This window comes from Pomacea canaliculata, linkage group LG12 (assembly GCF_003073045.1).
Source record: "Pomacea canaliculata isolate SZHN2017 linkage group LG12, ASM307304v1, whole genome shotgun sequence".
Taxonomy (NCBI): Eukaryota; Metazoa; Mollusca; class Gastropoda; order Architaenioglossa; family Ampullariidae; genus Pomacea; species Pomacea canaliculata.
The window spans coordinates 11,249,875-11,276,854 of NC_037601.1; the positions used below are offsets into that span (position 1 = coordinate 11,249,875).

The following is a 26,980-nucleotide window of genomic DNA, read 5'->3' on the forward strand; positions in this document are numbered from 1 at the left end:
CGAAAGTTACACCGTATCTGACGACTGCTTTCAATGCCTGTTTGTGTGATGTATGGATCGGCAGGTGCAAGTAAACAATGAGCCCCTGACGGCCTGTGGCGCCCTCTAATGTACCCGACCCCACTCCACCCCATGCACCCTGTACCTGAGGGTAACGGAACTGCGAGCTTGTGACGAGCTGTGATCAGCCTCAGAGGTTAAGTCTGTAATGGGTGGCAGCCTTGTACCCGACTTACCTGGACCTTTGTGGCTGAGGTTGTGTCTGACTTTATATCGCAGGTTAAACCTGATTTAGGGGGGATCCTCCAGGCCCTGTACCACTGCATTTTCAAGATGTTTACAAGCCAGGGGGGGACTTCAGTACGAAAGCCATATTTACCAGGAAGCAAGTCTTTGCGCACTTGTCGACATTATTTTTGTTTTGAAATATACGGTCTCCAGAGACACAAGGTCTGCCTTTGTAAGATAATTCTGTTGCCAAGACGGATCTGGGTTGTGGAATAAGAAACAGAAAAGACAACCACACTATTGCGGGTCTGTCCCTTAAATCAAGCCAACACGTGCGCGTTTACATGCGCACAAATAAGCAAGTACATACATGCCACCATCCACCCGCTTGTCCCTTCACCCACCGAGCCACCCACCCACAACCCACACAGAGGAGACTAAGGATAGAGAGGAGTATAATATTTTATATTAAAAAAAAGTTTAATGTAATCGGCTGCAGCCGCCATCTAAATGTTGTGGACACAAGCAGTAGTTCAGACTGGGGGATACATCCACAGGTCTGGTTACAGCAGCAAGGTGGGCAAACAGGGAGGTAAGAAAACATGTACACAATATTCAGTTTTACAAGAATGTGCTGCTGACACTTTTACCAGACAACTGCATATATAATGCCACACACACACACACACTTATTAACAGCAGCTAACAAATACAATAATGTCCAAATACAACAGTCTGCAAACATGCCAACCAACCTTATCATAATTAGAAACAGATGCTGCTGATCCTTTTTACAGCCTCAAAATGTAGATATTCAACAGTTATCTGTACTGACTGTTCACAGTGTGATCTGTGCTGATTGGATTGATAACTTCTTAAAATTATTGATACTAAGTATATATTGCTAACTTAATATTAAATTGAAATATTAAAATTCACAAGAAAGGAACCACTTATTTACTGGTTTATTTAATTTTGGAAATATTAAACTGATTGTTGTAGACTTTCTTTAGCAGATTGAATCTTTCCTGTCTTGATTATTGTCCTCGTGTTCTGTGTTGCTGGAAACTTTGTTTTTCCCTCTTTCCTGGAACAGCCAATGAATCTTCAATGTCACTATATTGTTTTTTCCTTTTATTATTAATATCATTCTGTCCTTAGAATGATGCATGTGCATGCATCAGTTCTCACAGACTGGGATTAAACAAATGTGTTTATCACTCACGTGATTTGCTCACGTCACCACCCATGTGACTACGTCCTCACGTCACTAAAAATAAAATACTGATTATTATTCACGTCAGGATCTGGTCCGTTTGTCAGCTCTAGGTTCGTCTCTTGTCTCGTCTCCCAGTTTCTGTATAGGACTATGTATGTGACTGTATGGCCACCGCGAGTTTTCTATGGGTGCTGCGGCTTATCCCCCCTTTCTCATCCCTAAAGTGCGAAATCACCTGAAGGTGGAAGCACTTTCCTCCTAGAGCCACCAACAACAACACGTGACGATTTGCTCGTTAGAAGTTCCTCCTTGGCTCCACACTGAATCTCACCTTCTCGAGCTTGGCCGAGAATTCAACAGCGACAAGTATTTCTGCCATTTTCCTCTAACAACCTCTTTGTGCGCCGCGTGTAGAGGGCGCCACAACACCTGCCCTGTGGCGCCGCCAGCGAGATGTGGGACAATAGAGGGAAGAGGGGAGAAAATCTGTTCACGTCGTTGCCAACTTTCTCTCCGCCGCTGCAAAAGAGAGCATGAAGACGATAAGAGGAGGTAAGTGCCTGGTGTCTGTCATGTGACTGATGTGAAAGGAGGGGTGGGGTGGGGGCAGGCGACCTGAATGTTTGTTTGTAGACAAGGGGCGCGGAGATGGTGGTAAACATATATCATTTCCACAGATGGGGAAATGTGGAAGTCACCGATAGAATGTATAGAATGTCAGATTCCCTCCCCTCCTTTCCACTATTTCCCTGTTTCTGTATATCCGTGCACTTGTAATACAACCTTTGTTTTTGTTGTTTTTTGATTAAAATTCCAGGAGAAGTGTAGTTTTGACTCATTTTATTTCTAATTCGTTTTTTTCTTTTCGTCTTTGACTTGTTTTGCTTTGTGAGTGAAGATATTTACAGTTTAAAGCGCCTATTGCTGCCTGGCCTGGGGAGACAAGCGTATCAGAAAATCCAAGTGACTGAGTTATGGTCCTTGCCGCCGACTGTACGTCATATCTGATGGGCAGCAAACGTCTGCGCCGGTACCAGAGGCATGGACTGCCAAGTGCACGTGTAGTTAAACAGACCACCTTCAGTTGCTACCCTCATCTAACTTTATGCCAAGGTCCACTTTGTCCCCCTCCTCTGCTGCTAATGATCCTCCCTACGACTTCCACCAACGTATTCCTTACTGTCCGCCAGCTTTCAGTCTGAGGGCAAGCCAAGCTGAGCAACTTCGATTCTCTTCTGTAAAGCCTTCATTAGTAGCACTAAAACGAAGTGAAAAAAGTTTGATTGCCTGCTATAAAGGACCTACGTGAATGGTTTGCGGTTTTGTTTTGGTTTGCTTTGTTTTTGTTTTTTTGTTTTTTTGTTGTTGTTTGGGGGTTTTTTTGTTTTATTTTTGTTTGTTTCTTTGCTTGCTTTTGTTCCTTGTTTTTTTGTTTTGTTTTGTTGGGTGGTTTTTTTTTTTGTTTTTTTTTTGTTTTGTTGTTGTTGTTGTTTTGTTTGTTTGTTTTATTTTGCAGACATTGGTAGATATAGGCGCTATCAAACTAACCTGTAAATTTCAGTCTCTAAAACCCATCTAGTAACAAAGTATGCAATTCTGACCTGTGATCAACAAGCATTACAAACAGTGCACTACGTCACGCTAGTACACCAGTCACATTGCCAGCGAGCAACACCAAACACACACAGAGAGAGAAAGAGAGAATGATCGACATTTCGGATTATTCGGACACTGAATAATCTGCAGACCAGTCTGCTATGGTCGCAATGTTTCGGAACCGGAGAAAACTGCACAACTTGTTTGTAAATTATTGTTATTGTGTGTGTTGTTGTTTATGACGAGAGATGAGTTTAGCTTTCCTTGCACGAAATGTTGAAAGTGTGACATGCTGGAGACACGCTTTGTTGTAGTGGAAACAGTATTTGTACTTCCAGAATTCAGGTGTTTGTCACCTGTTGAATGCAGTGCTTCATGGTGTGCTTAAGGTCCCAAAGGTGAGAGAGAGGTCTGTCACAAGTGAACTCAAGAGGCGACACAAGTGAAGATGTAGGGATTGCAGGCCATTAACCTATGAACCCTAATGCTACAGCAGCTAACAGACTTAACCGACTTGTTGTTATTAGTCACTCAAAGACTGTTAATACTGGAATTAACGGCGATATATAACTGTATGTTGACAGGGACTTACAGGTTGCACCCACCAGTGTTGCAAAACAGATAAACCAAACCTCTCATTTAAGGATAAACAAGATGATCCAAAAACGTTGACAACTTTACCGGTGTTCTTTTAACCAAACTCAGCCTAACAATTTATTTCTAACTGGTCTTTACCAATGATGGATGCTGTATATCCAATACACTTTTCCCATCTGTTCTCAGTGCGCTTCACCGAGATGACCATCTCCTCGGTGACCTAATTGTTCCAGACATTAATGTTTGTTTTGCCTCATCTACCCCATGGTACTGTGCATAAATTACAATAAATAATGAAAAAAAATGTCTTATCACAATCTTTCCCACGTGTTAACCTGCCACTCGTCATTTGAAAGTCGCGCCGTGATGTCACCATAGCGATATCGAGTGCTGCATACTAAACCGTGATTAACGATCTTAAAAGTAATAATAAATTATTATTTAAGACTCACAAAACATATCAAATACATTTAAAACATTTTATTTCACATCTTTTCATAGCATGTTAATCAGGGACATTCCAAGTGCCGAACTGCCAGCTGTCAACACCTGTCTGGAGTGTTGGAGAGGCCATGTACGATCCCGACGATCCCTGGTGGCAAAGGATTGGAATCCAAGCATTTTGCGCGGCGGATGCGAATTGGCGGATCACACGATCCTTCACTGTACACTTCTGGTTTTTTTATTTTTAAAATGTCTGTCCTCCTGCATTCACCACTGCTGACCGTTGCTGCACCTAGAAAACCTCCATCTACGTGGCTGAGGTCAGCAAACCTGGACTTTGGCGAGTCGATGCCACAGACATTTCGTAAACCTTCATTGTTCTTCTGTGTTCCTCAACGGCCATACTCCTTCAATAAACTGTAAACAGTAAGGAAATGCATATTCGTAAAACACACCAAAACCCTGATTTAGTATTTCATACAAACCGAATACAGCATGTTGGTGGGTTAAGGTATTATTGCCACGTCCTTTAACCTTATCTCAGTCACAGCATTAACCCCACGTGGCATCATTCACTCATTTGCAATCAAACGCATGCAGACTTATAGTCCTTAGACAAAGTTACATCCCACATCCTATTTGTAATTAAGGACAGTAATTTTATTCTACAGTTCTTGGTCCTTTATTTACGGTTCAATACTCAGTACAAGTACGATTTATTTTTTTTAACTCAGGGAGGGGAACGGTCGCCCGCCGGCCGTCTACGGGATGAAATCTTTTCATCCCACCCACTAAGACTTCAACACACCTATCAGCTTTTTTTTTTCTTTTTTAGCAATGTTTAATGTGCTTTATAATACACAATGTAAGACAGATACAAAATGCACACACCTCTCGTACGGACAGTGCATGTCAGCAAACAAACGGAGGGCGGCACATCAAAAGACATAAACACGACATAAACAAAGCATGTCCGAGATGCGGGGCTTCTCGGTTGTATATAATAATGTGAGCTTTTATAGCCAAGTAGCCCGTCACAGCCAGCCCCTCCGCGCATTACAAACTCAAAAACACAAGACATAACAATTCCTGTGGCCCTCCTTCTAACTGACGAAAACAACAACAACAAGACACACACACACAATTATATACGTGCACAAGACATGTAATTAACTCCAGTTGAAAAGAATAATTATAAATTATTTATGATTTTCAGACTTATTAACTGTCAACCAATTCATGTTGTGCAGACTACTCACGCAACTCGTTAAAATAATTTATAATTTGTAAGCTACTCACACCGGTTGTCAACAAAGTTCGCGAGTTGGGGGCCACTACAGGTGAACTTTATAGTTTCAAGCTCAATAAATTAAAAGACAACATCAGGAAGTCACATCGCAGATCGTCACCATCATTTCATCAAGCTTCATTATCTGATAATGTGACCTCTCGTTCACCTGTCACCTGTACAGCTGTCAACTTGTTATATTGTACAGCTGTCAACTTGTTATATTGTACAGCTGTCAACTGGTTATATTGCACAGCTGTCAACTTGTTATATTGTACAGCTGTCAACTTGTTATGTTGTACAGCTGTCAACTGGTTATATTGCACAGCTGTCAACTGGTTATATTGTACAGCTGTCAACTGGTTATATTGGTACTGAGGACCTTCATGACCACACACATTACATTACATGTAGTTGTTATGATCTCGGTGAGGAGCGCAACGGAATTAAAAATACAATCAACTGTTTAGTGGTGCACCTTGCCACACAGCTTGATACAAACAGCATTTTTTTATTATTATTTTCCTCGTTTGTTATTTTATGATTACAAAATTTTTTTTTTACTTTCGAGAATAATTTTTTTGTTTTGTTTTGATTTGATTTTTATGTTGATGTGGCAGGGCGCTGGTTTTTCTGCTCCGGCTAGTTTCTTAATTCTGGCAGAATGGTTTGATAGGTTTGAGTGCTCTCGCACGTACACACGCACACACACATGGCAACGGAAGGTACGCACGCACACACACACACATGGCAACGGAAGGTACGCACGCACGCACACACACATGGCAACGGAAGGTAGGGGGCGCTGGAGCAGCGGCCGAGTGGTGAGGCGCCTCACGCCTGTCAAGCCAGCCTGAGTAATGTCGTCTTGAAAACACATTAGCTCTTCGTCTCCAGCGGCCAATGAGTGTCGTGCACCGGCTGACCGCGTGAGCAATGGAGGCCGCGGCGTACACAAACATGAAGCCAACCATTCCGGCCCCCTCCTTCCGGTCTCATCCCGGGGCCACCCCCGCTCCCTCCCGTCTACAATGGTCCCAGAGCAGAGTCGTCAGCCCATATCTCCTTGATGACGATGCACTGGCCGGCAGGCAGGGCCGTGAACTCTCGTTTTCCGTGGAGTCTTCAGATCGTGTCCCTTCCGCCTCCCCCTCTTTTTCTTGATGACAGGCGTTTGAAGGATGCTGCCAGGGGACGTAACCCTCAAAGTGTGGCGAGTGCATACAGCTCATATGCAGACCGGACCTCATTATCCAAACACACCCCTACCTCCACCCTCATACCCCTGCCATCACCCACACACCCCTACCACCACCCACACACCCCTACCACTACCCACACACCCTACCCAGTCAAAATGAATCAGATTTCCTCCCTTTATGTCTCGATGACTTCCCTTGTCTTCAGAGCTCCTCCATCTTGTTAGTGTTTCCAGTTTTAATTACTGTTGTTGTTGTTGTTGTTGTTGTTGTTGTTGTTGTTGTTACAGTAGAATGATGATATGTTTAACAATTTTACACAGCTGGCAATATATGTTGTGGGTTTCAAAATTAGCGTTAGTACAAGCTCAGATGAGAGATAATGTCCCCTTAAAGCTAAATGAAATTTAAAATTATTGAGTGATAAACGAATGGGTTTGATTTATTAAAAAATGCTAACCGACAAAAAGTTCAGCTAAAATCTTATCTTCTATTAACAGGATAGTTAACCTTTACAACTGACCATTTGCTAGTTGGCCAGATCCTCATTAGCACATGTTACAGGTTGGTCTGCGGCCTTCATTGGCTTCAGGAAAATGAATTTATTGAAATCCAAATTTGCTCAAAAATATTAAAATGTTTCGTTTTCCTCAAGAACGTGCGACTTGGACAATTTCTCATCGAAAAAAAATCAGCTTCTGGTGAGGACACAATTCCCGAGCAGCAGTCATAGTGTGAATGTGTGAACCCACAGCTGCACGCTTGCCCTCTGTCATGATGTTTCACTTGTCCTGCCTGCACTTTCATTGCCCACTACTTACCCTGACCGCCCTGAGTCGGGTGTGACATGGCAATTTGACGGCAGCAAATTACTGCCATCAGTCTGGCGTCACGTGGTGTTTATCTGGTCCTCAGGAGACACCGGGTTTATGATTTCCTTTCATGTCGCCGTGAAAACCAGCGCCCTAGCTGACTTTTCCAGAACTCGGGGTCGCCGCCGCACTTTAACAGAGATCTCAGTCACCCGGATGTGAAATGATCCCCGAGTCCTACTCGCACCCACTTCCGGGAAGACAGACGCACCGCCATGATGGCAGCAGCCATGCGGATGGCTGTTTGTTGACGGCGGATCGGGTGAGGGTCGGCGCACCCGGCTGGTCGCCCCACTGTCTCCTGGAAACTGAATCCAGCCCCTGGCTTTGTGGTGTGTCACTGCCGGGATATCTCATCCTTATTGTCCGCACAGGAAGTCTGACAACATCAGCAGCCCCTCCCTCTCAAACACACCCTTAGTCCTGACCCCGATCCCTAAATCTTAGACAATCGTGACAAGTGCCGGCTCCTCCGTACAAGGGTGCTGGGGTACCATCCACACCTCTCCACAATCCCCTTCATTATTCCTTTAGTACCTCTCGAGTTCCTAGTTGTAACGACTACTGAGTCATTCTCGTCTTGATTGTCAGATTGACTCAGGAGCTAATTGTAATATTTATGGGCTTATACAACTTTCAGACAGCTCGCCCTAAGATGTTTGTGTGTCATGTTTGTCCTTAATGTCAAGTTTGCTGAAAATTCGTTTTATGAAACTCCATTGCATTATTGTCATTACTGGGAATAAAGAGAGGAATTGCTGTTAATGCAACATTATCAATTTATTATCTTTTCTTTAAAAGCTGTTTCCTCTGCGAAAGAAGGTAAAAGCATTGCGCTGTCGTATTCATACAGTGGGGTGTGGGGACTACTTTATAAACTTGATAAAACTCAGTCTTCATCGTCAAACTCTGATTGGCCATAGAGTCCACTTCCCTGCTGCTGTCTGACGCATCATTGGTCACCTGCCCTCTGACCTATTGATGCTGTCGTTCTTGACTAGCTGATCTCTGACCTATTGATGCTTCCGTTCTTGACTAGCTGACCTGTGACCTATTGAAATCTGTAGATATTGACAGAAATCTGTAGGTACTGAAGGGGTCTCTCACTTTCAGTATTTAGCTGCGGTTCACGAATCAACAAGCCAAGAAAGGTTGTGTTTCGCACCTTCAATTAACACGTTCCGCAGACTGACGACAAGAGCACGTGATGTAGAGGTGTAGAGTGTAGAGTTCACGGAGAATTATGTATGCATATGACCTCAACGCATGGTGAGGTCAGACCTCTTCCGCTTGTCGCGTCGGTTCGTCGCTATGGAATAACAGAAAAAATCGCCGACACTAGTTGTACCTTCATTAGATTTTAATGGCCGACCCTGTCTGTCATTACTTTCATAAACACGAGGAAATGAAGTGGGTGTGAGGGGAGAGCATCCAGTGAGACGAGGGGCGCCTCCGTCATCTCAGCAAGATGCCGCAGCACAACATGAACTTGCCTCTCACTTGCCAGGACAGAGCATCATGAGGCAAGCTGCTGATGGCTGTTGGTGAGACTTCAGACAGCAACAAACTGGTTAAAACTGTTTTCTTACAGTGGGTCAACCTCCGTCATCTTGATGACAAGCAGTAGCATCAAACAATTACTCCGAAAATGTTGAAGGATGACTTCAGTTGATGTACCAGCCTAGGAGGTGTTTGCACTGAGCGACAAAAACATACTGGAGTCAGCCGATAACGGAGGCGATGTCACAGGGCGCGAGGCTGTGACAAGGAACATGGCATGTCACAAACCTCACCTGCTGACTGAGTCGCCTGCCCCTGTGTCGTTTTGTGGGACTCAAAGTTGCCTGGCAATTCTGTCAGACTAGGTGGCAAATATGTCAGACTATGTGTTGAGTTCTGTCAGACTCCAGGTGCCAAATCGCAAGTTGGTTAGCAATGGTATTGTCCTGTTAGTCTCAAGATGGCGCTTGACTGTTGGAGGTTCTGTCCCCTGGCCTGCACTGGCCAACCTGGAGCAGTGGAAGGTCTGAGGACTGCATTTACCCACTTAGCTTCCACCCTTCCTTTTTGCCGAGCGTTTTCAATGGCTATTTTCGGAGAAGATGGCGAGAGGTTTGACCTGGAGGCAGGCTTCTGGCATTCCAGCATCTCCGTGCTGATACCACCAGGTCACGGTGTCTTCCGGTGTATTTGTATGGCGTCACGTTCTGGCGGGGTCACACTATCTGTCAGGTATGCTCCAGGTGTGCTGCTTCCTTTCCTGATATGTAATTTCTGACGTCAATAAGTGGGTGGAGGAGAATCTGTATGATTGGTTTTTATGGTCCTTGACAAGATAGCTGGCTGCTGCTTTGCGCATGTCATTTGTGCTTTGACCTGTAGGGTCTGACCTTTAGGGTGAATATGGATGTGCAGACTTCTTCAGAAACGCTGAGTGTGCGCACGTGCATGCTTTTTTGGTGCGATAAGCCAGTTCTGCCATGGAAAGCCAAAACATCGGAAGACCAAGCTCGTGACGTTACCTGGTTACGCCATCGTTGTACGATGTCAAGGCCACGAACCCTCCTGACCTCGCGACCTTGCTGACATAAAGTCACAACTGAAGCGCCCGCCAGATGGCACTCCACCTAAAATAAAATCGGCTACTTGGGCAAAGGGTCATCCGGTACGCGGCCTTGCCGATGCCTACAGGCCGTCGACAAGAGTGTTGTGCGAAGTGCCTCTGACCTTCTGACCCACATCCTGCTGCCCTCTTTCATCACCCTCCGTACCTTTCATCCTCCATCACCCCTCCTCCCCCTCAAGCCTGCCGCTGGTCCATAAATTGGACGTTAAACATGATGAGGTCGAGCTGCCGGCGTTATGGCCCTTGGTGCTGGAGAAGCACATTAAGAAGTTTTACTTGAGGGGCAGCTAACCGCGCAGTCCAGGGGAGGGAAGTGGTGATCGGACTTGATGCTCAGCAATCCAGGACCGCATTAGACGTGGCGACCACTCTGTCTACACTATCTCAGTCAAGACCCCAGCCTGCACTAATTAACTCACTGCCTCGCCGGACCAGTAGCCCTATCCTCCTCCCCCAGCAGCCCCTTCGGCAGTAAAAACTGTGACGACTTCCGCTGGCGATAGTTCAGCTTGTATGCTTACATCCATACATGCGCGCGCACGTACAGATAATAAACAGTGGAAACTTATTTTTTCTTAGCGAAGGGTCAAAGAGTAAACTTTTCTGACTGGAGGAAGGGGTAGAGATGGGTCAGACAGACTTCTGACCAGCGGTCACAGGGGACTCTAGTCGTATCCAGACCCCGAACCTGGTTTAAGGAGATGTCCCCAGGCATGAAGACAGATGTTGTGGGGAGGAGGGAAGAGAGGGAGGAGCAGAAGTGGTGTCTGGTCTCGAGCAAACAACAGTAAACACAGGTCCCTCCAGCGATAAGACAGGCGATGTCTGCACAGGTGCGAAGTGCGACTGCAGTGCAGGTCACAGGTTAAGGTCGGTGGTGTTGATGACTATAAAGCTCCATTGTTATCTGAATGGCGTCACGAGGGTGTTAAGTGAAGTTAGTGCAGGTAGTCCTTTGTCTAGTGGTTTGTCAACAGATCGTGCATCGTCAACGTCTTCACCTCGCGTCGCTGTGGTGCCAGAGCTGTACACCTGTCCAACTGGCTGTCACTCAGGTGCACTGACACCAGGTGTGATGCTGACTGTCGCTGACGTCGCTAGTCAGTAAAGTGGGGAGGGGGAGGGGAGGGGTTGTCGGTCGTGCAATCCCCGGAAGGGGGTGTGTGATTGGGGTGAGGGTTGGGTAAGGGTGGAAGGAGATAGCGGCAGCTGTTTATCTCTCGCCGCTGTAGCCCGCCACTTGTCAGCAGCAGGCGCGTGTTTGCCAGAGGTCACCGAGTGCACAATGTGCTCCCTCCTCCTTCAGAAAGCTGCTGTTCCCTGTGTTACCTCCCGGCCTTGCCAGGGTGTTAGCTGGTAACTACGGCAGCTGAACGCGTTCTTCAGTCACCCACCTCCTTCTCACCTCTTCCCTCACCACCCCGACCCCCCGCGTTCCCCCCTTGCCCGGTCTCCGACTGACCACCCAGTCTCCATGTTGACAGTGAGACTAGAATAAAAATATGAGCTGATAATGTGGCTGACATTCCGACACCTTCACGGTAAACAACGCCGGGTCTCTCTGACAACACAGGTGGACTCGCTAAAAGGACAAGAGTGGGCAAGCGGGGAGATAACCAGGGTGTCTGGAGAAGACAACTCCTAAGCTTCACGTGCGTCCAGACAAAATCTCAATTAGCCCTGTATGCAAAATTAGGCGTGCCTAAACATGAGATCTGATCCCATGAGAGCATTTGCCTGAGTTCGACCTATTCCGACACCTGAGATATTTTAAGTTTTTCTATAAAAAAAAAATCACTTCAGTGAAATCTCTGAAGGAAAGATGGTAGAATTGTGGGTCAACAACAATTATTTTGTAATTATTTACAGACACGTATCCATTAATCAACATACAGACTGATAAACAACTGCATTATCTCCCCATGTCACCACCACAACCATCATAGTATCATCATCACTTGAAACTCTCAGCACTGCACTGTGGAAGACTGTCAGTGCCAGCCACAAGCTCCAGGAACAGGAATCGACTGAGGAGGTGAAAGGGAAGTAACTCGTAAAAACCTGCTACATATCAGATGACAACATCACTCGACAGAGCGATGAGAGGACTCGAACCTGCCAAGGATAAGGTCAAGAGACCGGCAGTGGCTGTCCAGCCAGCTTGTGAAGGTTTATTTGTTTGTTTTTGTTCCTCTCTCTCTCTCACTCTCACACGTTTGGCGATTCGATCCCTGATAGTTCAGCAGGTGTGAAGGGAAGGGGAGGTATGACTGACATCAGGGCCACCTGACAGTGCTGACAGGGTCACGTGACAGCAGTAGGATCACATGACGCTGTTGGCAGGGTCACGTGACTCACACGTCAGTCTGGAGCTCGTGGTGCCGTGTTCAACACGTACCTTTCCGTGGAGCGTGAAGGCGAGTGACTGACGGTAAATAATGGATCTGTCAGGAATCGATAGCCAGGTGAACTCACTCACGCCGCCTAGCGGTGGGCAAGAACCGAACGCACGCACAGGACTGTTGACATAGGCGAGATGGGAGGTAACTGGAGGAACACCTGGCTTCCTCTCGCAAGACATACATCTCTCTCTCTCGCTCTCTTGTGCACTTTACTTTCCCTTCCTTCCTTCCTGCTCAAGCTGCCCCTCGATTAATGTCTCGTGTGTCACGTGCCCCATGTTGTTTTTACAGCAGACAACGTTGTGTGTGCCACGTGTTCCATCAAAAAAGACATGTCCAACGGAAATTCATGCTGCATTTTATTTCATTTTTATGTCTTCGCGGTACTGTCTTGTTATATAAGACAACAATGGTTTGTATTAATTAACACAACTTAAAAATGTGGGTTAATGTGGATTTGTCCACTGATGACATCATCAAACGACATGAGTAGTTTATCAACGCCTTGTCCCTTCGTGGTACTGGGTGGATGCACGTGATGGATGTATTATAGACAAATCATAGACAAGCAGCACCATGGCATCACCACACACAATGCCAGAAGGCTGAGTAAGTACTCAAACATCACAACACTGCTAAATGGCAATGACACTGTGCTGACTGACAATGACACTGTGCTGACTGACAATGACACTGTCATAAATGGCAATAATACTGTGAGATGACACTGACACTTTACTAAATGACAATGGCACTGTCTTGATAACAATGACAATGACAATGACTAAATGACAATGACAATGAACCTAATGGCAATGGCACTGTGTTAGATGACGACAGCGCTGTACTAGATGACAATGACATTGTACTGGATGACAATGGCAATGTGCTAGATGACAGTGACACTGCAAAAATGACAATGACTAGCTGACCGTTACACCTTGTGCTTGTCAGAGAACTACTTGTCACCATTCACATAGCAACACCCTTAATGGTCGTGACACCAAGGTGGTGGACAACTCTGTTACATACTGCACTTGCCCTCAAATGTCACAAGGATAGTCACGTGCATGACTTGTGACATATTTGACGATCAAGTCACCTGTTCGTACCACCCCCATGTTTGTAGCACGTCTCTCGCAGACGTTTGAGATGTAGACAAACATTTTTCTCGCATGTCCCATGAAATCTTCTCTCTCGTTTGTCGTGCAACTATTTTCATTTGTTCGTAGCGTGTTGATGTTTCCCTGGTGTGTAAACAAGTACAACAGACATGTCACACACCCGTGTCTTGCCAGCTAGATTATGTCAGGAGACTGTGTGATGAGATTATGTCAGGAGATTGTGTGAAGAAATTATGTGAAGAGATTATGTGAAATTTTACGGAAGGCGAGCACAGAGTCCGTTGTGGTTGTCACGTCCACAGCTGTCATTCACAAGACATGTGAAGGCGCGTGACAGCGGGTTGTTTATCTTAAACTCAGATAATAAATCCTGAATTCATCTCGTGCTTCAGCAACACCTTTCTGTTTTGTTGACGAGGACCAAAAAAAAACCTGTAAATTACTTCGGTAAGAAGTTATACCAACAATATAAAACCCTCGGCTATTTACAGCAGTATTTTACAGCTATTTATAGCAGTATTTACACATCATTCATGGGGTTGTGTACACCATGGGTTCACCTCTTGGTGTCAGTCACGTGATAACATCTCAAGGTCCACATGGCAACGAGGTCGCAAAGGTCAGGAGTGGACTGTGGACTCCTCCACTGCTGTGTCTGTGCACTCGTACCAAAGAATTCAGTTGTGTATACGTGTCAGCCGACTGGTGCAATAAACTACATGCATCATCGTCATGCAGCAGATGTCACGATGTTGAAGTAGATGTCGCTGGGTGGGGACGAGGTCCTGGTTGTGAGGTCATCATCAACCACCCGTTAGTGTGCACTCATTGTCTCCACTCCTTATCCGGCGGCATTTTGAATAGAGGTATAAACTATCAGCACCGCCTCCCTTATCATCGGGTACAATGGTTGTTTTGTCTACCAGCGCAAACAAGTTTGTGAAGGAGGCCGGCGGAGGGATATCTACACCAAGGGTACAGACACTGAACGACTTGTTTCGTGCAAGCCCATCCGAGCTGGCAAAGAGACTGCTTCTTAAAGTCCTTTTCTGTCTCTCTTTATTGGCAGTAAAGAGCGGCCCAGGACACAGGAGGATTTTCCCCGGAATAAATGCATGCAAAAAGATGTCTTTATTACACAGGCCCTCCTCAGGGAGGAGACAGGGCCAGGCTGTGGGTTCTGTGCTTGCTGTAAGCTTGGTGGAGACAGTTTGTTGCGATACCTGCATAAATCTTGACATGTGCTTCATAAACTGAATCATCACAGACTTTCGGTTGAGAAATATAAAAAATATGTATAAAATACCAGACACACTTAATCGATCCACATGAAATCAGCATCTTTTTACAGAAAAATTCCAAAAGCTATCCAAAGAGGACCTAGGTTTTGTTGTTGTTGTTGTTGTTGTTGTTGTTGTTGTTGTTTAAATATAAAAGTGGGAGAGAACTCTAGTTTGTTGAAGGGGAGAGAGAGAGGGTGGGAAGGGAGAAATGTTTTGGGTGTAATTGTAGATGACTATGTCATGACCAAAGATATTCCTCCACTGTACACACTTTATGCCGACAGGACTGCGAGGAAGTGAAGGAAGTAGAGGAGGGCACACATCTCAGTTTATTTGTCGAGGCGATCGGAAGGACCTCGGTATTGTCATTATTCCTGTTTAGTTTATGGACATCCAGACCCTCGAGGATTTTCTGTACTCTGGTTTCCCACCTTCTTTATCTCTTCATAGAGCGAAGTCACCTCAAGGTAGAAGCACTCTCCCGTCAGAGCCACCAAGCTGCTGTGTAGTAAAGCTGGGTCAAGGGTCAAAGTAATTAAGTGACATTAAGACAGTAGACAACTTGTTAACAGAAGGTCCCACTCTTTGTTAGTGAAATTAATAAGATGAAGTGTGTGTGTCCTGTCAACAACAGTGAAAACAAATGTCTGTGCAACACTGAAGGATGCGAACGTGCATAGTGCACATCTCACCTGCCACCAACTTTTTAATGTATTCTGTCTTCGTGTTCTCTCTGTTGTTGTTGTTGTTGTTGTTGTTGTTGTTGTTGTTGTTGTTGTTGTTGTTGTTGTTGTTGTTGTTGTTGTTAGTCCTGTCTTAGCACAGTGTTCTCTCTTAGTTCTCTCTCTTTTTTTTATATAACAAAGTCAGTTTGACTGATGACTGGTTTTGTAAAAGAAGCTATAGTGGATAAACCCAAGAGTTTCAACGCGATTTTTCTTTAAACATCTGCGTGTTTGTGTGTTTGTGTGTGTGTTTATGAGAGAGGGAGCGTGTGTATGAGTGTGAGGTTGGCATCTATGATTAAGACAGCTTTGGAGTTAGGTTAGGGTTCAAGCAAAGGTTTTGGTGTAAGTTTTTATTTGGGAAAGAATGACAGAGAAGACAAAAGGATGAAGATGAGACTCGTGCAGTTGGCAGCGTGTTGGGCTGTGAGCGCGTGCGGGGAGCAGGTCAGTGGCAGGAGCAGCAGGTGAAAAGTGTGAAAGTGTTGGGCCGGTCGTTACCTCCCTGTCTTGCACCCAGACGCAGTTTGTTCAGCTGTTCTCGTCACCTGTCAGGCTGAGTGGTTCGTGTTCTATTCTGCAGTTGTTGTCGTCACAGTTTGCACATTCTCACCTTCACCCCCGGTGCTACACTCCGCCAGCTGCTCACCCAGGAGCTGTGACGCCACGCGCAGCCTTTCTTCGCAGTAACAACAGCAGCTGTAGCAGCAGCAGCCAGAGGAATGTAACTGGTGGTGCTGATGGTGTTGCTGCTTGTGTAGATGTTGGTGCTGCTGACACGGCTGGTGTTGTTACTGATGCGGATGATGGTGGCGCTGGTGTAGATGGGTGTTGCTAATACAGAGGTGCTACAGATGTCGATGATGCTTCTGGCAGTGGTCTGACTGGTGTGGATGTTGCTACTGGTGGTGTAGATGGTGGTGTTTTCGGTACAGCTGGTGGTTCTACTTGTGGTGGTGGTGGTGATGATGCTACTGGTGTAGAGGTAGTGTTACTGTGTAACTGGTGGTGTAACTGGTGCTACTGATGTGCATGCAGTGTTACTGGTGTAACTGGTGGTGCTACTGGTGTAGATGGTGCTGCAGCTGTGATCGTCATCGTCATTGGCCCGAGGGGGAGGGGAAGAGGTGTGGGGCGATAACTGCTTATCTCTGCCTTGTCCCGCCAACGAAGTTGCGGCTCCTGGGACGAGCAAGCTCCAAGGTGAGAGCTGGAGAGGCGGAGACGGGATGGAGGGGGGAGAGATGGGAGAGGTGGGGGGCGTGTTGCACCCAGTGACCCCGGCCCACCGCTGGAGCTATAAAAATGCGGAAGACTGCGGACGCATCCCAGCCTCGCCAGAGCCAGGCTCTCGCCCGCTTCACGGCGTCAGTCTGTGGTCACAGTCGCTGGAGGGGGGTGCTGCTGACGTCAGTGCACTCTCCACTCTGACAGACGAGGGCCGGAGACTGGCACCGGAGCCGCGCTGCAAGCTTACACACCGCGTCACTCGGGAGGATCAAAGCCTTCTGGCCGCCACGCCGCCGTGTCACAGAGCGGGATACACCAAGGGTCAGAGCCACGGCGGACAGTCGCCCACACAACGGTCACTCGGTGAGCTGACCTCTCCACCCTCAGCTCCCTTTCTTGTCCCCTCTTGTCTCTCGTCTCATCCACGCTCGCTGTTATCTGATTGCATTGAGTTTAAGACTCCGTTGAATTGCTGCCTAATTGTTTTTAATTATTTCCTAACTCAATTCTTCGTCTTCAATGCATATTAGTATATTTTAAGTATTTATTTAATATAGTAGAATACATTTTTTAATTTAACAAATAGAATTAAACCTTACTAAATAAGCAGAAACTAATATTTCTTAAAGTGATGACAAACGGATATATACTAAGATAGCGACAGCGCGTACCTCTAGTCATGGATAAACAAACCTCGTTGTTGAGGCTTGGCAAAAAATATATATTAATAGATAATTTAAGATCAACTGCAGTATATTCAGGCTATCTAAAGCCTTGTTTACTTTGGGTAGTTCAAACCATCTCTAGCCGCCTTGTCTATCTCGGGTGGATCGATGTAGCGCCAGGTGCCGAAGCCCTCGCTTGACATTCCGTCGCAGTGTCCAGCGGTCCTGGGCTCGCTCGCCATCCGACTGTGACCTTTGGCCTCTCGTGTCTATTTGTACAACGTGTTTGACTGGCTGGCTGGCTGGCTGGCTGGCTGGCCGTCGCCACTTCCTTCTTTTCATCGCTCGGACTACACTCACCCATCGCCTCTGGAAATCCTGTCTTTTGTTTGACTTTGACAGCCGCGTCCCTTCTCTTGAGGTCCACTCACCGGAAGTACACCTCCGCCTCTTGTCTGGCTGCTTGCTGGGGCTGTTAGTGTGGTAAACTTATTTTTCAACAATTTTAAATTATAATAGACAATAATTTGAAATCCACTATCGTAATAAAACAGTAGAGAAATCAGAATTAATCTCTCAAAGGTATGTAAGGAAAGGTAACGAGGTGCAGGGAGGGAATGCCATGTGGATTCGTTCTCTCTATTTACACACAAAAGGCGCTTTAATGCACTTACAGAGTAATTCAACACTACAAACTAAGTTGTTGAGGAGAAAATGTCAATCTTTATGTTCACTACACAAGACAAAACAAGGTTGTAACTCAGTGTAATTCAACTCCACGAAATATTTTCACTTCAGGGAAGGAGTCAAGTTCTCTCCTAATTTGTTTCTTTTTTGAAAAAAAAAAGTCCGCAAGAATTAACAGTCTAGTGTTGCACTTGTCTTCAAACTCCTTGCTTCCCAATCCCTAGTTTTTGTTCTCCATTTTTTTTTCGTTTCCATTTGATGAACTCACTTTTTTTAAAGGCTGCCTCATGTTACACTTTGAATGTTATTTTAAAGTGAGTTCGATTATGACATCTTGGAGGTAGGGTTGGAAAAGGCCAGCAAGTAACATGTTTAAAAAGCTCTCAGGCAGAAAAAGTGATGGCAAGCACAGGTGAATAGGAAGTAAAAAACACTCTGTAAACGACTGAGTAAAATAAGTTACATAAACAGAAAAAAAAATTTGTGAAATTAAAGAAAGCTGCCAGGAACTGTAGTTATCGCTGCTCCGGGCCACCGCGAGCTGCGAGGTCTCCACATTTTATTTTCCTGAAATGAGAACTGAAGTCGGGCGGAAAAACATCCCCCAACCCCCAGGCAGTTATGAAATATTTTTTCCCCTCATTTCTGCTTCTGTTTATAGTCTGCTGAAGCATTCTGGGACTTGCATGGCCACTTCAACCCACCATCATAGTGTTGTGTGGTCGAACGTTGATGACGACGACGCCGGCGATGAGTAAGTCAACCGTTGTTGTAGACAGACTACAATCAGATTGAAACAATCCCCAGTCCGTGGCTGTTAGAAGCATCCTACATTCAGCTGTTGTTGTAAACAGTTTGTTGTGTAGCGAGTGCCAGGGTGATTCGTCCGACAGACTTCCGCCTTTGAAAGTAGTCCAGCCCTTGTTAACTGCCAGCGACTTCGCTACAGGTGCGAGAAGAAAAATGTGCATTGCGAGTTTGTTCCCGGGGTGGAAGCTATATTCGCTTTCAGGTGCAAGAAAAAGGTTTTCTGGAGTAATGGGGAATTTTCTTTCTGCAAATTAGATTTTTGCAAAGCCGTCAAGTGCTTGTGATGCTGTTGCCTGGGTGAGCAAGTGGTGCTCGAGGCACTCCATGCATTAGGAGCACCGCGCGTGTCTACCTGTGCAACTAATGCACTACCTGTACTCCTCCTAATGCTCTACCTGTACTCCTCAGGTGCACCAGGTCCTTACACAAGGCCACTGAAGGTGTCTCGTGAATACCCTGGGTGTCATCAGGTCTTCTTTCCAAAAGCTGCGGACAATGTCTAAATGATAGCCTTCTGTTAGGTTGACGTATCCATGGTAACTAACTACCACAGTAGTCTTATTGTCCTCTTTTCACTTGGAGGTGGGGAGAGGTGGAGTGGGGGACATGCGTCTCTCAAAGGAATGAAGTTATTGAATCCCATTTGAGAATTAGTATATTTCTGTAGAGTCAAGCTGACACGTTTCAAATTAAGTTTGCATCATCGGCTTTTTAAAATAAATGTGAAGACTTCATAACATATTACCTGCTCAGTGAATTGTCTAAACTAATGATTGGAACCTGGGTTTCTTTGGTAGACCCGTAAGTAGCACGCATGAAGACGAGTGAACGGTGTAACAACCCCCTCCCCACCTTTCCAAAAAAATAATAAATGAATAAAAGAAGAAAAAACCGGTGTCCCTGTTACACTCGTTGTCATTCTTAAAGTGGAGTCCGAGTTTCTTGAAGAGATCGAGCAAGTCCCTGTGGAATTGTCTATAGACTGTATGCAGTGCAGGCTGCTACACAAAGTCTACTGTAAGCCTCATAAACACAGACCTGACATCCTGGTCACAACAACACCAGACATAATTATATGTCGCACGGCGAACGGTACAGGTAGAGTTGTTACGAAAACGTTTAACTGCAAACTCGTTTGGGGACCGCCGAGCCTCAGACCCTCGCGCCTCGCGAGTCTTCATTCCTCAACCGCCAGGCTTCCAGTGCAGACACCACACCGTCAGGAGCGAGCAGCTACATGCATTTACCTGACTTGATCAACTGACTTACCTGTGTGACGTGATCAGCTGACTTACCTGTGTGACGTGATCAGCTGACTTACCTGTGGGACGTGATCAGCTGACTTACCTGTGTGACGTGATCAGCTCACTTACCTGTGTGACGTGATCAGCTGACTTACCTGTGTGACATGATCAGCTGACTTACCTGTGTGACGTGATCAGCTGACTTACCTGTGTGACATGATCAGCTGACTTACCTGTGTGACTAGGATCTGACTTACCTGTGTGACTAGGATCTGACTTATTAGATTATGACGGTGTGACGTGATCAGCTGACTTACCTGTGTGACGTGATCAGCTGACTTACCTGTGTGACTTACCTGTGTGACGTGATCAGCTGACTTACCTGTGGGACTTGATCAGGTGACTTGCTCGTCTCTAGCTCCTTTGGTTTGTGAGTGACTTATTCGGTTGACTTGCTGGTTTGTCGTGCTTGGACCATTTTTAATCACGTGACCGCCGGTTACCTGACGAAGTGACGTCGTTGTCGTCTTGTCTCTCGGTCAGCCATCAGGAGGGCGCGGACAGCCGGCCAGTGACGTGCTGCCAGACTCGGCCTGCATCAAGATGCCGCAGTTCCTGGAGCTGAAGGACAAGTTCGGCAACTCCCTTTTTTTCGGGAATGGAGGCGACGTGCGCCTGGCCGCCACACCTCTCATCGCCGACTTCCGCAAGCAGCTGAAAGACGTGCAGGAGCTGTACCTGCGGCACGATGACGTCATCATTACCGGCTACCCCAAGTCAGGTGAGCGCAGTGTTTGTGACACCTCACTACACTCTGTTAGGCTTTGATTTCATTTTGTTTCCGGATTGTGTTCATCACATAAATTTCAGAATCTAGCTAAAAACATAAATCATTGTTAGGAGGGGTTGGGAGTGCAGTGTGAGTTTAGTAATTAATTATGTGTGTAAAATAATTATGGGTGTGTGGGATGTGACTGTGTTGTCTTTAGTTTATTACTCATCCCATGTTTATTCACGTGCCTGACGGTTGTAGGCAATCACTGGCATCAGCAAATTATCAGGATGCTGATTCAGAACTCCACGGAGTACACACCCAACACCTTCACCACGGATGTGCTGGAGTATATCCCAGAATCCTTCAGGCCACCCGCCACTCAGCCGCGCGTCTTCTTTTCCCACCTGCTCTTCCGCCACTTGCCGCGCCAGGTGACAGAAAAGAAGGTGAAGGTTGTTTACCTGACGAGGAACCCGAAGGACACCTTCGTGTCCATGTACGCCCAGCTGTCCAGCATGTCCAACGAGATGGGCTACGCCGGCACGTGGGACCAGTTCTTCCAGGTCATGCTGGAGTGGGGATGTGAGTAGTGCCACCCTCGTCACCTCCTCCTTTTATTTCATCCTCTGGTTATTTTCTGTGACTTTTCTTTCTTTTGTCCTTTTGATTTTTTCCTCCCCCCCCCCCACATCATCTCTGAGATTATTAATTTATGAGTATGTGTTGAGACTCACGTACCCCAGTAACACTAAGATGTGGATGACCTATTGTCTAATCAGTGAAGCTTGCATCACATCTTGTTCCAGTCTGGCATGGAAACTACTTCGACCATTTGCTGGACTGGGAAAAGGAGATCGAAGCCCATCCTGATCACCCTGTCTTCGTGTCATCATTTGAGGACATGAAAAGGGTAATCTATAAATAGCTTTATTATAGTGCAGGGACTTTCCCACCCGAAATAGTAACTGTGACGACTGTTCACTCTCGCTGTGACAGCTATCCACCCTCAGAGACAGCTCTTCCCTCTTTCACTTCTCAGACTATGAAGATGGTTTCCTGTTTCTTTCTGTCGTCCAACTCCAGCCTGACCTGTGTGACGTATGACTAGCTGACCTCTCTCTCTAGTGTGCACAAGTCTCTCTCTCCTTCTCTCCAGAGGTCTGCCCCACGTCCAGCAGGAGTAGGGTCAGTCAGGGGTCAGTCCTTGTTGTCGTGTGTTGTTGACTATTGTATGTGTTTGGTGCTGGCAGGATCCCGTGGGACAGATTGAAAAGCTGAACGACTTTCTGGACCTGGGACGGTCCCCCCAGCTGTGCGCGCGCATCGCATCCGTGTGCAACATCGCCAGCATGCGGGAGAAGGAGGAGGTGCAGGTGCAAGCGCTCCGCCAGGTGTACGACGCTGCCGCACCTGTCATCTACCGCAAAGGTGGGTGAGCTGCACACCAGTCGTGTCTTAGGTACAGGTACAGGTAGGCGAGGTGGGACCTTTCACAGAACTGTCGCCGTTGTCATTAAGGGTGTGATGAAGCGGTTAGCACTGTATGTGTATCCAATGTTTTTTTGTGCCACGAACATTTTCATTGGGTCGTTGACACTACGTGTAGGTGTTATCCTACCATTTCCACATCATTAGTCCGTTTATAACCGGAGTTACATAATATCTGCTACAGTCTATGTTCAGACTATCTTGGCTACTGTCCACGATGGCTTTCAAACCTGTTCTACCATCCAGTGATAAAAACTTATTTGTCCGAGAAAATAAGAGGCGCGTTGACTACGATTTCCACATGGTAACGGTGAACCATTCACATCTGTCGATTACGAGGCTGCGACGTCTGCCGACATACAATGTAGTACATTACATACAGTATAGAACATGCAGTACAGGAAGTACAGTACATATATATTGATTAGCACTAAGAGAGGAAAGTTGTGTCACAAAGTATTGAGCAGATGTTGTCAAGTCTGTCTCATCACCACACATCGCTCCCGCCACTCCTGCTCGGCTTGACGAGGGGCGAGGAAAAGTGCATCTAGCCAAATATGGCGGCAGCTGGGGTCACGTACTAGTGTGTCGACATCTGGGGACAGTGTTGTCATCCCATTTTTTTAACTTGCTAATCCAGCTTACATGTTGCCCAGCGCATGTGTTTACCTGTTGCCCGGAGTGCACCTACTTACCTCGCCCCAAGGCTCGATCACCTGCAGCATTTCTGGCCGTGGATGATGGATATTAATCCTGGGGGGTGAGTGGGAGGGAGGCTGCGTGGCAACCTGCACGACCACGTGACCACTTGTCTGTAGACACGTTCATCACATTCCAAGGACCGAAGTGATTGATATATATACACACTGCCCTCGCTACAACTTGCTATTACTGGCATTTATTGACACTTGAGTCTGTGACTGTTATAAATATACTTTGGTGTCGCACACTTCTATTATCTCGTCTGAATGTATCACTAACCCACTTGTGTATCCCTCCGACTGTACAAGCTGTTGTAGCAGATGTCAGGTGTGTTATAAGGTGTGTTTTCAGAACAATAGGAGACTGTTTATTGTTATTATTGTTATTGTTTTAGTGACTGGGTGTTGTTGATGATGATTTTGGAAGGGAAAGTGCTTCCACCTCGAGGTGATTCCGCACTGTGAATTAAACAAACGTTGCTGTGTGTTTTAGTTTTTGTCACGGTACCCATAAATAATAATACTAATATAACATGTCACACCCGTATGAGCAATATACCACTGATAATATAATGAACGAGTTGTGGCCTCGCTCTCACCTGTCTCGCTCTGGGTGCAGGTGAGATCGGCGACTGGAAGAATTGGTTCACGCCGGAGCAGAACGAACAGTTCGACGAAGTGTACCGGAAACGCATGAGCGAAAGCAAGCGAACCTTGATCTTCGAATGACAGGGTGTGTCACGTGGCCACGCCCCGCACTAGCATCTTCATCCTGTCTCCAAAATGTCTGCCGCCCCTGTGTCACGTGACTCGCAGACCCGGTACTCGATTCTACCTGTTGGTGGTCACGAGTCTTCCTCCACTACAGGTACTGCGACAAGATGTGGAGAAGCTCCTACCACATGAAACCTGTTTTGTTTTTGTTTGTTTGGTTGGTTTTTTTTTCTTCCTGGTCTCCTCGTCATGTTTACTCGCTTCGCACCATCCTGAGCATGCAGGACACATGCGGACAGACAGACTCAGTATGCCAAGTGTTCCCAGGTTACTACACATCTTCCGGCAGCCATGGAAGGAAGGACAGCCACGTCACGGTGCTTGAACAGAGGTATCGGGTAGATTCCCCTAAACACAGGGACTTGTGTGATGTTCATGAACTGATCCGAGTGATACGGATGTTTTAGTTTGGTTTATTGTTTTCGTGAAGGGTTGCTTTTTGTTTGATTGTTTGTTTGTTTGTTTGTTTTGTTTGTTTGTTTGTTTGTTTGTTTGTTTGTTTGTTTGTTTGTTTGTTTGTTTGTTTGTTTTGCTGTTGTTTTGGTTTTTGTGGGAGGTTTTTGGAAGGGACAGGTGTTTGTGGTTGGTGTTTTTTTTAAGGAAGGGGATGTGTTTGTGAGTGTTTAGGGGTTTTGGCACCGGTTAGAATGAGGTCCAGAAGGTAAGACGGATGACGTCACGTGCCTCCCAGCCTCCGAGTAACGGTCTTCTTCCTCCAAAGTTTCCTTTACCTGTCATGAATAAATGTTTCTACATTTCAAAGTGTGCAAAGAGTGTGGGTGTGAGGGGGGCGTGGATGACATATTAACACCTGCACAGATACACGGCGATGAGTAAGGCTTTACAGAGTGTTTTACTCACGCTCACTATGATGCGAATCGGAGATGTTACTAGTTGTTATCCTGCGTCTTGTGGGTATTGTTGTTGTTGTTGTTTTGTTTTTGTTTTTGTTTTGAGGCTCAAGTATTCTCTCAGCCTGCTTCATCAGCTCTCCGTAGCGCCAGTACAATGAGCAACAGTAATTATCTCCCTTCTTTGCACGTCCCCCTCCCCCTTCCGCTGCTGTTACTTGGCAACGGGCTGGGGGACTGGTGTACAGTGATGACCGCGGACAAGAGACGAACAAGGGGAAACACGCTGCAAGAGTTCGGTGACGTGACGTATTCTTCTCTCGCCCATGACGAGGTGGAGATGCAAGGTTGGGGGGAAAGGGGAGGGGGATCTAACGACGATGCCAGAAATTGTGGCGACTGACTTGTGACAATGACGACTGTTACAGACGAGAGGCGTACGAGACCAGTGGTGGTGTGAGCTGTGGCTGAAAACCTTGTCAGTTCAACCATGTTCACTTCACCAAGACGATGTGAAGGTGAATACCAGGTAGTGAAAGTGAAAGTGTTAATACAGAGGCTGTGTAGGTGTCTGTCTGTATGAAGTCTTCAGTAACATGTCCTTGTAGTAACGTCACTAGCAATGTTACTGTCGGTATCTACCTGTCCCTATAGTTACGTCACTAGCAATGTTACTGTCGGTATCTACCTGTCCCTATAGTTACGTCACTAGCAATGTTACTGTCAGTATCTACTTGTCCTTATAGCTACGTCACTAGCAATGTTACTGTCGGTATCTACCTGTGTTTAAAGCTACGTCGCTAGCCCTGTTACTGTCAGCATCTACCTGTCCCTATAGTTACGTCACTAGCCCTGCTACTGTCAGCATCTACCTGTCCCTATAGTTACGTCACTAGCCCTGTTACTGTCGGTATCTACCTGTCCCTATAGTTACGTCACTAGCAATGTTACTGTCAGCATCTACCTCAGCTGCAGGCTGGTTCACGGGGTGGGGTGTGGTAGGGTGTGGTAGGGTGGGGTGGGGTGGGGCGGTGGTTTGTACAAGGAAGTGTGCGCTGACTGATGTCATCGTTGAACACTCGCTGGCGTCGTCAGTGATGACATTTTGCAGACACGTCTTGCCGTCTAGAGGCTGCGGGCAGATGAGGAGCAGTGGTGCAGGTGTTGTACATACACCACGTGCGGCGCAGCGTGCAGGGGTAGACAGGGGGAGACAGGGGGTCACTAGCAGTGGGTTGGGGTACACCGCACCACGTTGCCGCGCAGTTCATTCTTGGCTGTCGTTCCTTTGGAGAGGGTCAGAAGGATGCAAAGGTCTTTATTAACTGTGCAATATGTGAGACAACCGTGCATCGCATGCTCTCTCTCTCTCTTTCTCTGTCATACTCTGTTTCTTTTGCTCGCACTTTATCATTCCCTTTCATTTTTTCTCTCTCCTTATATGTCTGACATTCTCTTATTCTTGTCTTACTTTTCCTCTTTCTCGCTCGCTCATTTCTTGCCCTTTCTTTTTCATTCACTCTAACTCTGTGTGTGTGTGAGAGACCGTGATGACCAAAGACGGGAGTGAGTGTTGTTGTTGTTGTTGTTGTTGTTGTTGTTGTTGTTGTTGTTGTTGTTGTTGTTGTTGTCGTCGTCGTCGTCGTCCAGGACAGTGTTCTCACAGTCAAAGGTCTGTACCTAGACTTGTTGTCACCTCGCTGCTGTGTAAAGTCGCCCCATGCCACGTGCTGTGTAAATATTCAGTAAACAACTGGCATACAACTAGCATGTACCGCATGATGTTTTACTGTGTATATTTTGTTTGCACTTATGCAAGATTTTGCTCAATGTATCCGTGATTTTTTTCCCAAATGTTAATAAAGATTTGCGATTCTATGGGGTTTTGTGTTCATTTTATGAATTCTCAGCTTCTTTAAACAGATGCTTTATAAGGTTTTCATCTTCCTGTCAGTCCCTCGGTCAATCGTCAGTCAGTCAGTCATTCAGTCAGTGGTCACTCAGTTAGTCGTCAGTCAGTCAGTTAGGTAGTCTTCCCTTGACTATCGTTGGGGGGAGCACATGGATAGACTCAGGATAAACTAACAGTCACTAGTCACACCTGCAATCAGTGATGTAGTGAAACCGTCAAGGGTGCTCTCTAATAGAAAAC

The 26,980-nt window shown here is 46.2% G+C and overlaps 1 protein-coding gene across 2 annotated transcripts; it reads left to right on the forward strand.

Annotated features, from left to right (window-relative positions):
• Positions 1-15,949: 15,949 nt before the first annotated feature.
• On the forward strand, positions 15,950-26,704 carry LOC112553184 (sulfotransferase family cytosolic 1B member 1-like). 2 transcript variants are annotated; one of them, XM_025220238.1, is made up of 6 exons: positions 15,950-17,196; positions 20,783-21,020; positions 21,273-21,596; positions 21,821-21,924; positions 22,265-22,442; positions 23,823-26,704. In XM_025220238.1, the coding sequence occupies exons 2-6, from the start codon at positions 20,843-20,845 to the stop codon at positions 23,930-23,932; spliced, it is 894 nt and encodes a 297-aa protein (XP_025076023.1). In that variant the 5' UTR covers positions 15,950-17,196; positions 20,783-20,842; the 3' UTR covers positions 23,933-26,704. The 2 variants fall into 2 exon arrangements, with proteins under 2 accessions (XP_025076023.1, XP_025076024.1); XM_025220239.1 differs by lacking the exon at positions 15,950-17,196 and adding an exon at positions 19,974-20,638.
• The last annotated feature ends 276 nt before the right edge of the window (positions 26,705-26,980 follow it).

Bases quoted from the DNA above. Each gene is read 5' to 3' on its own strand.
- LOC112553184 (XM_025220238.1), top strand. From the start codon at position 20,843: ATGCCGCAGTTCCTGGAGCTGAAGGACAAGTTCGGCAACTCCCTTTTT. The intron at 21,021-21,272 runs GTGAGCGCAGTG...TGACGGTTGTAG, and splicing joins TACCGGCTACCCCAAGTCAG to GCAATCACTGGCATCAGCAA. The intron at 22,443-23,822 runs GTGGGTGAGCTG...CTCTGGGTGCAG, and splicing joins ACCTGTCATCTACCGCAAAG to GTGAGATCGGCGACTGGAAG.